The sequence below is a fragment of the Triticum aestivum genome, chromosome 6A, assembly GCF_018294505.1.
Source record: "Triticum aestivum cultivar Chinese Spring chromosome 6A, IWGSC CS RefSeq v2.1, whole genome shotgun sequence".
NCBI classification, from domain to species: Eukaryota; Viridiplantae; Streptophyta; class Magnoliopsida; order Poales; family Poaceae; genus Triticum; species Triticum aestivum.
In genome coordinates, this window is record NC_057809.1 from 4,998,654 (window position 1) to 5,011,740 (window position 13,087).

At 48.5% G+C, this 13,087-nt stretch overlaps 1 protein-coding gene across 2 annotated transcripts in view; it reads left to right on the forward strand.

The window, feature by feature from the left end:
• Positions 1 to 6,497, forward strand: part of LOC123131588 (disease resistance protein RGA5-like) — an 8,329-nt gene extending 1,832 nt beyond the window's left edge. Inside the window, exons 2-5 of one of the 2 annotated variants that reach the window (XM_044551248.1) lie at positions 3,449 to 5,600; positions 5,684 to 5,755; positions 5,848 to 5,946; positions 6,265 to 6,497. In XM_044551248.1, coding sequence (XP_044407183.1) covers positions 3,449 to 5,600; positions 5,684 to 5,755; positions 5,848 to 5,910 — 2,287 coding nt within the window. In that variant the 3' untranslated portion in view covers positions 5,911 to 5,946; positions 6,265 to 6,497. Of the gene's footprint in view, positions 1 to 3,448; positions 5,601 to 5,683; positions 5,756 to 5,847; positions 5,981 to 6,264 lie in introns of those variants that run through there. The other variant, XM_044551249.1, reaches the window with a different exon arrangement.
• The last annotated feature ends 6,590 nt before the right edge of the window (positions 6,498 to 13,087 follow it).

The following is a 13,087-nucleotide window of genomic DNA, read 5'->3' on the forward strand; positions in this document are numbered from 1 at the left end:
GGGGGGGGGGGGGCCTTGGCCCCTGCCAGCACCCCCTGCCTCCGCCACTGAGAGCAACTCCAACGCAGCGACCCAAATGGACGCGCGCTTTGTCCGCTTTTTATCCGTATGTGTCGGCCAAACGGACGTTTGTATCCGCATTTTCATTTGGGTCGGCAGGCGCACCCAACGGGTGGCAGACCCAAATCTACGACCGGGCATACCAAAAAAGAAAATGTACACACGCGGGTGAAAAATATGCATAATTAAACACAATTAAACATAAATGACCGGTCAACCTACCGGCCAAAGGCCACTTAAACATTAATAAAACTAAAAGAAAGTTCGCGCCGTCAGCGTGCTGCCCTAGGCGGCGGCGTCGTCATCGTCCTCCCCGGGGCCAGTGAGGTCGATGAACGCCAGCTCCGGCCCAGCCCAGGGGAAGGCGGTCTCCCACACCGCACGAGCTGCCTCCTCCGCCATCTATCCCGCGCGGTGCAAACTGTCCCGGTGGTGGCGGCGGCTACACTGCCACCGCAAGGGCGCGCACCTCATCCGCCTCCCACACCAGCCGGCTCTCTAGCTCCATCTGTCGCTCGCAGTTAGCGCGCTCTTCCGCCAGCTGACGCGTCCTCCATTGTTGGAGGTAGGCGACTTCCTGCTTCAGCGTCGCACAGAACCGGATGCGCGGCGCGCTAATCCATCCGTAGAGCACACCGGTCCACTAGTAGACCTTCGGATGGTGATCCGTTGGGCTGTAGCTCGGGGAGGAACGCCGGCGGTGGCGGCGAAGCACTACTAGGAAAAGGGCTGCTAGTGGCGCACATGTTTTCGCTACTAATGGCGCACTACAGGTGCGCCACTAACACCATGCCATTGGAATGCGCCATTAGTATCTGATATACTAACGGCGCACCACATGTGCGCCATTAATATAGCCCATGGTGCGTAATTGGTATCTGGTATACTAATGGTGCACCACATAGAAGTGCGCCATTAGTAACAATTTTTTAAAAAAAATCAGATTTTTTTAATTTTTTTTGTTTTTTTCTTAATCTTAGGTCACTATGGCTTAATCTCGGGTCAATATACTTAATCTCAAGTCAAATCACACTCTGTGGTCAAACTTCCCGGAAGGTTACCCATCCTCAGCACCAGCTCACTTCACAGGCACTTGTTGATATATCTATCATATCAATCCTATTAAACCTTGTTGATGTCTAGGACTTTGTTCATGTTCATGAGTATGATAAAATTTTGAAAAAATATTTCAAACTTCCCGGTCATATTACGTATCATATTTTGAAAAAAAATCAATATTTTTAAACCAATTTTTTTCTGTTACTAGTGGCGCACCTAGCAAACGGTGCGCCACTAGTAAGTTTGAAATTTTCTCCATTTTTTCCCTCTAGATCTTAAAAGCCCCGTAACTTTTTTTGTTAGGTTTTTGGGGATTTTGAAAATCTTTAATGGGGTTCCCATTTTACAAGTTCCAGAGAGATTTTACAAATAAAGTTGAAATTCATATTTGTAAATTTTCCCAACAAGTAGACCACATATCACATGGGAAACTTATTTTCTTTTATTTTTTTTGACATTTCCATCATTTTCTTTTATTTTTAAACTAAAAAGGCGGTCCAGGGAGGTGCATTCGGTAGAATTTTTGGGCCAAGTTAGTAATGGCGCACCGTGGGAGTGGTGCAGCATTACTAGTTCAACTAGTAATGTCGCACCACACACACGGTGCGCCATTACTAGTTTTGAACAAAAATAAAAACAATTGAAAAAAATTACTAGCGGCGCACCGTGGATATGGTAACTAGTAATGGCGCACTATCCACTGGTGCGCCATTACTAGTTTTGAAAAAAAAATTGAAAAAAAATACTAGTGGCGCACCGTGGATGTGGTGCGCATGGCGCACTATCTACTGGTGCGCCATCACTAGTTTTGAAAAAAAAATTAAAAAATAATTGTTACTAATGACGCACCGTGGGTGTGGTGCGCCATTAGTATTTGGACACTAATGGCGCACCAACACGGTGCGCCATTAGTATATAATAGTGGTGCACCACATGTCTGGTGCGCCATTAATGGTCATATCATCTATAGCCCTTTTCCTAGTAGTGGAGGGGAGATGACGCAGTCCCCAGCAGCTGACAGCGCGAAGGCCTCCTCCATGCCGACCCAACATGCATCCTTCTCGCACTGGCTCTCCTCCAGGGCGCGCTGCATGGTGGCCTCCAGCGGCCGCCTCCTCTTCCTCCTCCTCAGGCAGGATGTTTAGTTGCGGCCGAAGCACGACATGGTCGACGTTGATGCCGCGGCGGTGGTCCTCCTCGTGCTCCAGCGCAAACCAATGCTCCCAGTTGGGGGAGTCTGGCGCGTAGGCACGCATCGCGCGCTGGTCCGGCGTAAGGAGCTCGCGTCACCGGCGAACCTCCTCGGCGTGCGCTCTGGTCGAGCGTGGCATCGCCGGAATGGGGATCCTGAGCGGGTCCAGATGCCAGCCGTGCGGCAAGCTGACATCTGGGTACTGCAGAGGGCGGCAGTACTGCCAGTGCCACCGCGCTTGGTGGACTAGTATGTACAGCCACTCCCGCTCCCGCGATGGTGAGCCACGACGAGCCGGCGGCGGTAGTGGAGGAGGCGTGCCAGAAGAGCTGGTGCCGGAAGTGCACTTGCCCTTCCCCTTCCCGCTGAAGATCCCCATGGATGGCTTCTGGCTGGCTGGCTAGGGTTCCTGGTTGCCAGCGAAGGAGGAGACATGGCCAGATGGGGACGGACGGTGGAAGTGGATGAGGCTGGCACCGCCGCATAGTTGCATTAAAAAGGATGGGCACGCGGCTCTTCCACCCACTCCTAGGCGGGCCTGAAGTTTGTTGACTTTTATGACCGTGAGCGCTGATTGCCCGGCCGACATGTGAGGCCACGGCGGACACCGAGAGGACGCGCGGCGCATCCGCGCCGATGCATTTTAGTCCCAGATTTTGCCGGAAATGGGTCCGCGCGGATGTGAAGCGGACGCGTTTTGAGAATGAGTCGCCACGTTGGGCCATCACCTTTATCCATGGCTTCCCATTCGGATGGCAGCGAACGAAATGGGTCGCCGCGTTGGAGTTGCTCTAAACCCGATAATTTTCTTCCTCGTATGCCAAGCTATCAATACACCCCTCTAGAAAAACAAATTAATGTAGCCATTAGAACATGTGACACCTCTTTTATTTGGCTAGGTTAGATATTAATACCAATAGTCGCATTAAGTGATTGGTTACATGGATTACTTAGGCGTTCAGCTATCTCTAGTTTAGCTACAAATGAATACCCATTCAATTCCAGAGGACATTTATCTCTATTTTATTTTTTGTTAGCGCCTTTCTTTGGTTCTGATGCATTGTTGTGCTTCTTGTCCTGGTGGGTAGTATATTAGACAGTTTGCTAATTAAACAATTTTCCTTCTGGTGTGAATAGGTACTTTATTGTTATTGATGACATATGGGATACACAAATATGGGAAACGATTAAGTGTGCTTTCATGGATAGTCATCCGGAAAGTAGATTAATCATAACTACCCGTATTGTTGATGTTGCCACCAAAGCTGGTGGTATCTACCACATGCAACCACTTTCTGATGATTACTCCAAAATATTATTCTATACAAGAACATCTGGTAGTGAAGGACCTGCTGAAGTGACTACCAAAATTTTAAAGAAATGTGGTGGTGTGCCATTAGCTATCACTACAATAGCTAGCTTGCTTGTTGGTAAACACACTGAGGACTGGTCTAAGGTGTATGATGCCATTGGTTTTGGGCATGCAGACAATGGAGATGTTCATAACACAAGAAAGATATTATCTTTTAGCTATTATGATCTGTCGTCCAATCTTAAGACATGTTTATTGTATCTTAGTGTGTTTCCTGAAGATTATTTAATTAATAAAATATCACTGATATGGAGGTGGGTTGCCGAAGGATTTATACCATATGGAGAAGGGATGGAACCATTTGAACTTGGAGAGATCTATTTCAACAAGCTTGTAAACAAGAGCATGATACGGTGGATAGATCCTGAAGATAATGATGGCCGAGGTGGTTGCCGTGTCCATGACATGGTGCTCGATCTCATCCGCACCATATCAAATGATGTAAATTTTGTTACAATACATGATATGGAGCAGCATGGCACATGTTCACGAGGAGAACGAACCAACTGGGTTCGCAGATTAGCAGTTCATGGAAGTGGGGAACACAACTCTGGCATTGAAATGGAGCATGTAAGGTCATATAATGTTGTAGACTGCCGTGCCAATAGTATGCCCCTGCTTTTGAGCTTTAAAGTATTGCGTGTGCTAGTTATTGAGGACTGTGTTCTTTCGGAAGGTAGTAGTCTTGAGCATCTTGGTAAGTTGGTGCAGCTGAGGTACCTGGGGCTAGTGAAGACAGCGGTCAAGATCCCTGAAGGAATAGGGCATGATCTGAAGTTTCTTGAGATATTGGATGTAAGGGGAGGTTTGATAAGTGAGCTGCCGCCATCTGTTGGTGAGCTAATGAATTTGAGGTGCCTGTGGGCTGATGAAGGTACAGTGATGAAAGGCGAGATAGGGAAACTGACATGCCTTGAAGAACTGGAGCTATATTCGGTGCACAAGTGCCCAAACTTCTTCACAGAGGTGGGGAAGCTGACAGAGCTAAGGGTGCTGCATATCCATTTCGCTGAAATAGAGGAGTCTGCGGGCAAGGCTCTGATGGAATCTCTGCGCAACCTTCACAAGATCCATATTCTGAGGGTCTGGGATGATGATGGTGAGGCCGAGTATTCGGTTGTCCTAAATGATAGCTTGGAAGACTTGGCACCCTGTACAAAGCTGTACGAGTTAATTCTGCCTATCATAGTTATACCGAGGGTGCCATCATGGATCAATCATTTAAGTGTTCCACTCCTTTCTCGTCTAGGGCTGCATGTGGATGCGGTAGAAGTTCAGGATGTTCAAACCATCGGCAGGTTGCCGTCGCTCCTCGTCCTTCTTCTCTGGAGTAAGGATGAAAAGAACATATCATATACTTTTGGCAGCAATGAGTTCCACAAGCTGAGAGTCCTGTGGACGAAGAAGATAGAGATTGCTGTTGGAGAAGGAGCATTGCCGATGCTTGAAGTGCTGGAATACCGTGCAAGCGCTGAAAGAAAGGACGCTGCCAGCTTGGTGCCGTGGAGGAGAAATAGCTGCCCTTTGCTGAAGGAAGTCACCTGTTACCTTGACTGCACTAACTGCAGCTACAGGAAAGTAGAGGAAGCAGAGGAAGCGCTGAGGCAGGCTTCCGGCACCCGTCCCAATGCTGTGTATCTCGATCTCGAGATAGTAAAAGAGAACTACGACAAGAAGGCTGGTAAATTCATTGATAATCTCGAGTGGATCCTACGTGGTTTGGACAGACCCGAGGATGTGGGCCGTCCTGCAGCATACCAGGAAGAAAGGACACGTCTGATGATTAGATCACTCGAGAGAAGATTACGTGACGATGCGGAGCCTCGGGTGGGGTGGCACGGCGAACAAGAGATGCGTGGCCTTGTTACCAAATTCAAGATTTGGCTACATGATCATGCAGGCACCAACCAGGATGAGGTATGTATATCTATCGACCGATCGCTGTATTTATACATGTCGCTGATGGCCGGTCGGCCGTTTTTTGTATAATAAATCTCCAGGCGGGCAAGAGTGATGCCACAGATAGTGAGGACGGTGACGATGAAGATTATTATTACGGTGACCAAGCAGAGGTATGTGCGTACACACTACGCTATATAGAAAACCACATATCATGTTACTGATGACTGATTGGCTGGCTGGTTTATGTGTAATTAATCTCCAGGCAGACGATGGTGAAGCCACTTGCAGTGGGGATCAGCAGGAGGAGGAGGGGGCCCAACGTTGAATCTCTTCCGTGGGTCATGCCATGTAACTCAAGCTGGTAATAAACGGGCGGACTCTGTCTCTCGCTTTTTCCCATTTGTATCCACATATGTCCACTTCTTTATATTGGCATCAGGCCGGATGCCACTTAACTAATTACTCTTCTCATTTCGAATTTTAACAAATTAATACTGATAATTTTTCTAAGCAACTCCCCAATGTAATTTTTTTTTTGCGAAGTCCCCAATGTAATTTCGATGTCTGTAATCAATTTTTTTGGAGATTCCAAATCAACAAGTTAAGAAATACATAGCAATCCATCTGTAAAGTTTCACCTTTTTAATTAGGAACCCACCCATAAACTTTCTGCTTACAGGATGGCGGCCATCTTGAAGGCTTCTATGGAATTACTGTCGCCACTTGGAAGACGTCAACTTATTTCGTCCATGGGTGTGAAGAAAATCACAAAAGAAAATAGGTTTCTCCTTTAGCATTAGACTGGGTTGTAAAAGAAAAAAGAAAAAAAATCGAAAACATGAAAAATTAAAAATGTTTATTTAATTTAGAGATAGAGTGTTTTTCTTTGGCAGGGCGGGGCGGGGGGGGGGGGGGGGAGTACTTTTTTACAAATTTATCTTTGTACCAAGAAAAATTAAATAAAAAATGTCTTATTATATTTGTAGCTTATGTCTCACACTTATTTGATAAATATAAAAACCAAAAAAAATGTCTTCATTAATTTTTATGATTTCTTTTTTCTTTTCTTTTTGGGAGGGTGGGTGGGGAACTCCGCCTATGCCATTGTAAGGTGACACTTATAATCTCATAGCCGGTCTCAAGCCCGGAAAAAGGAGGAGAGGCCACCCATGTGCTTTTAGACGAAAATATATATGTTCTGTTGACTTAACGATCATGGTTGAAATGAAAGAATCATTTAGGAGAAATATTATTCCATTGTTTTCAGACGAAAGAGCTGCCTTCCTTTTCTTTTAGATAATGAAACAAATATTTGATGTAGTATCAAAGGTCTGCATGTTCAAGCCAATGAATCTCTCCATTGAGGCGCTCAATCACAGTGAGTACCGACACTAAATCACTCATTAGATTTCTATTATTCCGGTCACATCGAAGCTATTTATTCATTTTTTGCTCATTAATTCATGTATTCTTTGTTCTTCAATGTTTTCTATGAAACACTATTTTGGACTTTTGCCACTCATTTGTGTAAACCACTCTGCAGTACATCTCCTCGTTGAAGGAATCGTTTACTTGCTTTCCTGCCGGCTTGTGTTATACTATGTCTTATTGTCGAAGTTCTGACTTGGTTGTGTATCTGCTGATAATGAATTACAGCATATATCTAGCTTCTGGTACACAAGGATTCGAAGGGTATCGAAGACGCGAAGGATAGCGAAGATTTGGAAGATACCAAAGGATTAGTTTTTCTTTTTTTCGATGGTAATAAATTCTAAGTTAAAAAATTGTTAATACTCCAATATTCCTCAAGTTTTCAAGCTCGTTTGTTGAGACAGAGTATAATATACACTACTCTGGTACAGAAGGAGTACTACATATGAAATTTTGTGTTTGCAACTAAGAATGTTTCTCTTTCTAAAACTAATGTACTGTAAAACTACAATAATTTAGCCTGTGGGTACAAAATACTGTGGTTTTGACATAACAAAGTATTTTGGAGTATTGAGAATACTGTGGACCTTTTTAGCAAGTTTTTTATGCTCCTACGTATTTTGAAGTAGTTTTCAAATGTGCGCATTGCTATCTAGTTTCAGACGTGCCGTATTGCTAGGTAGCCAGATGTTGCAAACTGATGAACTGCCATGCGCAGAACAATGGCATGCACAAGCTAGACCGGTGAAATACTCTGGTTACTGCAGTAGTTGCGTGTGAAGAAGTAAAAGAACTGCAGGTACTGAATTTAGAAGTCACGCTTCTCTGTGTACTGATACCCTGCTCTTTCTACTAGTACATACACTTCTTTTGTAATTTGTCTGAAGCATGCATTCCTGTCCAGAACCCAAATGCCAGCTTTGCCTTGTGCATGCATTCAACGACACCTGACCTAACTACACTCTACATCCTTAGCTTTCATTTGTCTGACCACTATCTTGACATCAGAAACAAACCAAGCTTACATTTTTCAGAGTGTCTTTGTTATTTTACAGAGTGGCTTCTGCAAATGCCATAAGAAGCATCTATCTGCAGAACAAGTGGAACCACAATCCTGCAGCAGAAGCAGATTACTCACAATATACAGTTCTTCTTCCCAGCATATACAGGTCGCAAACAGTAATGGCTCATTGATGTACAGAGAGTTTTTTTTCAAAAAGGGGAATGACCCCGGCCTCTGCATCATCATGACGCGCACAACCATTGATGTACAGATAGTATAACTAGCTTCTTCTTTTTTTCTGCGAGGTGTCTAACTAGCTTCTGATCAGCTCAAAACAGGCTTGTCTTGCCTCCTCATCGATTTCTGAGCATTTTCGCCTGGTTAGCCATTGTGGTGCATGCTTGTACTTAATTTACATTGTCGGTCCATGTGAATTGTACAGCTCTAGCTGGCCACAAGTATTTATCCATATATGGATGTTTTGTTTGCTAAAAGAGACTTCTGATCTGTTGATTTCTGCAGGCGGCGGTGATGAGACTATTTGCAGCAGGTAGCAATGGAAATAATAGAAGTCCATCTTGCTGGGCATTTCCGTGTGCAGGTCCTTTCTGTTACTCCCTTAGTGCATTCCTTATCTGAAGCTTCCATTCATCTTTGATACTTACTTCGCAGTAAACGACAGCGCCCGGGAGTCTGAACCCCTCGTTTTCATTCAGCCTCAGCACCAACACCTACAGGCAGGCTGGTGCCGGCGCAGAATAGGCAGCACGACGAAGGTACTTGTTCGCACAAGCCTTGAGATGACAATGAGCAAAACAAAGTCTGGGCTGTAGCATACTCTGTTTTGTGCTTGTTATCGTAAATCTACAAGCGTGTCCGTATGATTTGAGTGTGCATGAGTATCAAATGGACAAACAAGGCAAGTAACTGGTGCAAAAATGCTGAATTTGGTCAGGCAAAATGTTTTCTTTTTGTCCAAATAGCTAGAACTTGACGGGAAATTAAGCTACAGCACTACATGTTGGAAAATGTGTTGATATTCATATTCTATACATCCATTATTGTTGAAATCGCCCAAGGAATGAATCCACAGCTTTACCAAACCAGGCAACTGACAGAGGGTTCAGAACATCAGTAGTTGAGTACATCGCATTGCCCTGTAGCTGCAGCAGGACGAGATGGAACGGGATGGTGGGAAATGGAAAGGGATGGTCTTACCCGGTGGGGGATCTCCTCGGCTGTCTATCGGAGTCCACTCATCTGAGCTCCTGCTGCCGCCATAGGTGAAGGTTAGGTAGAGCTGAGTGAGAGGAAACAAATCAATCATTCCAGCTAGTCAGGGGTTTGTCGCGAGAGAAGAGAAGAAATAGGGGAAGGAGAAAGGCTGAACTTGGGACAGTTCCAGGAGTCTACGACCACTGCGAGACGCTCAGGCCCAGGTGGACAAGTACCCGGGTGCTAGCCACAGAGGGTTCGACAGCAGAGCCGAAGCAGACAGTAGTTACTTGAGGTGAACGCTCCGGCAAGAGCGGGGGCGGGACCGCCGGTGCCAAAAGTACTACATAGTCGCGCTCTTGCTCATGTTGATCGCTATTCTCTTCTACATCATGGTTTAGATAGAGATGATGAAACTTGTGTGTGTGCCATGACCATGCAGTTGCACTTATTCGAGACATGGCATGACTTGTGTATCGCTGTTTTAGAGATGTGATGATATTTGTGTTGAATGATGATGATGATGATGGTATGACGAGACTACTGTATGTTTATGATATGATGAGAATAGTGTATGTTTACTATGATATGATGAAACTATTGTATAGAGCATGTATAAATACATCACAAATACAGAGGGAGGGGGTGTAAATCTGTGAAAGCAGGAATACTAGCAGTAGCGCTGGAAAGCTTATACTAGCAGCGCTGGATTAGCAACATCGCTTTGTTTGTTGAAGCGCTACAGAGAGTTAGCAGTAGCGCTGGTCAGGGCAGCGCTACTGCTAACCATACTTACCAGTAGCGCTGCCCACACCAGCGCTACTGCTACAACTTAGCTGTAGCGCGGTAGCAGTAGCGCTGGACCCAGCGCTACTGCTATGCATATTTCAAGAACCACTGCTAGGGTTTTCCCTAGTAGTGAGAGATAAGATCTTTCACAATGTTTGGACAGACTACAACATCTTTGAGAGAGAGATTGGTGGAGGGAGAGTTGTGGAGCCTGTGCCAATAATAGGAAGCCGATCACCGTTACCAACAATAATGCTAGATTAAAAATGCTTTGGGGAAGGACGAAACGAGGAGAGATTACTAGGATTACCGGTGACGTGCGTAGCGGCGCCGGAGTCGAGAATCTAGTCGGCGCCGTTGGAGGGGAACCCGTGCTGGTTGTAGGCGTGGTTGAAAAGGGCGGCATGATCCCACGAGGGCGTAGGGTACGGGTAGAACGACAGCAGCAAGTGATGTAGTGGACGACGAGGGGCCCGAGAGCATCAGTGGATACGCCTGGGAGTGGACGCCGGGCCGAGGGCCGAGCACGCCGGCGGCGTTAGGAGGGATCCAGCCAGGACGAGGCGGAGGGACGACCATGCCGTAACGGGGAAAAATAGCCCGTCTAGGGCGTAGGGCGTGCTGAAGAAGACCCGCGGCCGCTAGAGTCTGTGTGACCGCGCCTGCAGCCACCAGTGCGAGCACGGCCACGACCACGATCACCGCCGCTGTTGCCACGAGAGCCGCCTGCTCCGCGTCCGCCAGGGGCGCGCTCACCGTCGTTGCCGCGGTCACCGCGGTCGGGCGTGGAGCCGGAGCCGCCAGAGATGGTGAGGGCGGCGGAGCCAGCCTCGGCCGCATGGAGGTTGATGGTGTACTCGGCGAGCTCCAGACGGGAACGAGCGACGTCGAAGGGCGGCAGCGGCACCTGATCGCCCAGGAGGGTGCGGATCGGGGGTCAGTACAAAAGTACTATATTCTTTCCACTTACTTTCATTGGCTAGTTGCCTTTTGTAGCGCGCATACTCTGATCCTTTTCTACGAATCTACAACTCTCTTTACTGAGCGAGACTTCATCTATATCCCTCAAAGTGGATTTGGATTCCCATTTCTTGTCGAACCGGTTGTCCAGACCGTGGAGGAGCTACATGGTGAGGTCGTGGTCCTTCACCGGATTGCCGGTGTCAGCGAGGCACCAAGAGAGCCTCAGTGTACGAATGCTGCCTAGTAGCATGGCTGGCCGTCACGCCACGGTGAAGCCCAACACTGAGCCGAGGACCAGATGAAGGCACTGATGGGGAAAGCTTCGGCAGAGGGCTAGGGCATTGACTTGCAAGATGGAAATCCTTGTAGTAACGCCAACACTTTAGGGCATCGACGTAGGTGGCTGCACAACGCACAAGGGTGGCCGGGTCGGTGCGTGCGGCGATGTCCACCGGCACATCGAATGACAGCAACATTGTTTGTTTATGCCGCCACTGCCCACTTGCTTGTGTTCCGGACATGGGTGATGGGTGGGCTCGGTCTATCGCAAGACTCGCATCTGGGTCATATAGACGCAATTAGCGGCCACATCAATTGCGAACATACATAACCCCATCGGTTTTCCTTTGAATCCGGTTTTCTCTCCGCATATTTGAAGAAGAACATAGATCGGATTTGGCTTGTGTATCGTGGGATCTGTATTGGTGGCTTTCCTATAAAAAGAGGTTTCTACAAACTACGATTTTCCATGGGATCATTTTCACGTACCACCTTAAACACGTCCATACGGTATTAGCGAAAAAGGGTGTCTCCCCGCTTTATATTATAAAGCCAACATCATCACAACATCCAAACAGACCGATACAACGCGCACCACTAGAGCACATAACACACACCCAAGACATGATACAAAGGTGTCGAGCACCGTCCCCCAGTGCCACCGCCTATCAAGCTAACTAAAGATGACGAAGGATAACCGCTTGGAGAGGGCGGAGACCTCCACAAAGAAACAAGGAGGGGGGAGACGGTCATGACAAACCAGGGACTCCAAGACAGTGCCTCCTAGAAGGAGACGCCCACGGATATCCACCACCGTCTGATCCGTAGATCAAGTTTTCACCCGAAGTCACATGCGAGTGGCAGGAGCACCGCAACGACACCTTCATGAAAGATACGACGACCACGGCCACCACCGCCGTCGGCCAGTACAAGAACTGGGCAAGTGATGAGCTTCGACGCTCGCACCCCTCCGACATACCCTCACTCTGTCAACCAGCCGCAACCAAGCCCCCCGCGAGGCCATGGTTGCCCGCCCCCACCCTAGACATAGGTTCCGCCCACGAATGCCACGCCTCCCGCCGCCAGCCAACATCCAGACCACCCCCCAAGATCATCCAAAAGGATCAACTTTGGACCAAGGAGACACCCTAGACTGTCGAGTCGCAGAATGTATCCCGCCTTGAAGATCGCCGGCGCTACAGCTGCCCGCACGCGGCCAGTGAAAGGGGAAGGTGGGGGAGCAGACACATCCAGGCCGGCACACCCCTGTGTCGGTGATAGGGCCCGAGCATGTCGGCGCAGCCCATCCCTTCATCCCAATCTGCCCCCCCCCCCCCCGGACACACCCCTGTGTCGGTGATAGGGCCCGAGCATGTCGGCACACCTCGGCGTCAAGCGCAGAGCCGCGCAAGGCGACCAACACGGCTCCAGCCACTGGCATGGAGTGCCCACCAGGACCGCCGCCCACCCCCGAGGAAGTTCACCGGGGAGTCCGACCATGCCATCATCACCGTCCAGCTGGCGGGACGCCTTGAAACCGAGCAGCCCGCACACCTGCCACCGTTGCTGCGCCTCCGCCCCTACCGTCCATGGCCACGACACAGGTGGACGCCCGCAGCTCGCACCGCTCCTGGCCCGCACTGCCTGGGCCCAGATATGGTCGCACGCCAACAGGGTCAGCGCCTCCGGAGCCCACCACGCCTCAGTCCATTCACGCCGCCACGCGTCTCCGCCTGCTGGACGGAGATCATGGCGCGCCCCGAGGAAAGCGCCACGCCGCCGCCCGATCATGGATCCTGCGACCGTCGGCCCGGGCGGGGGA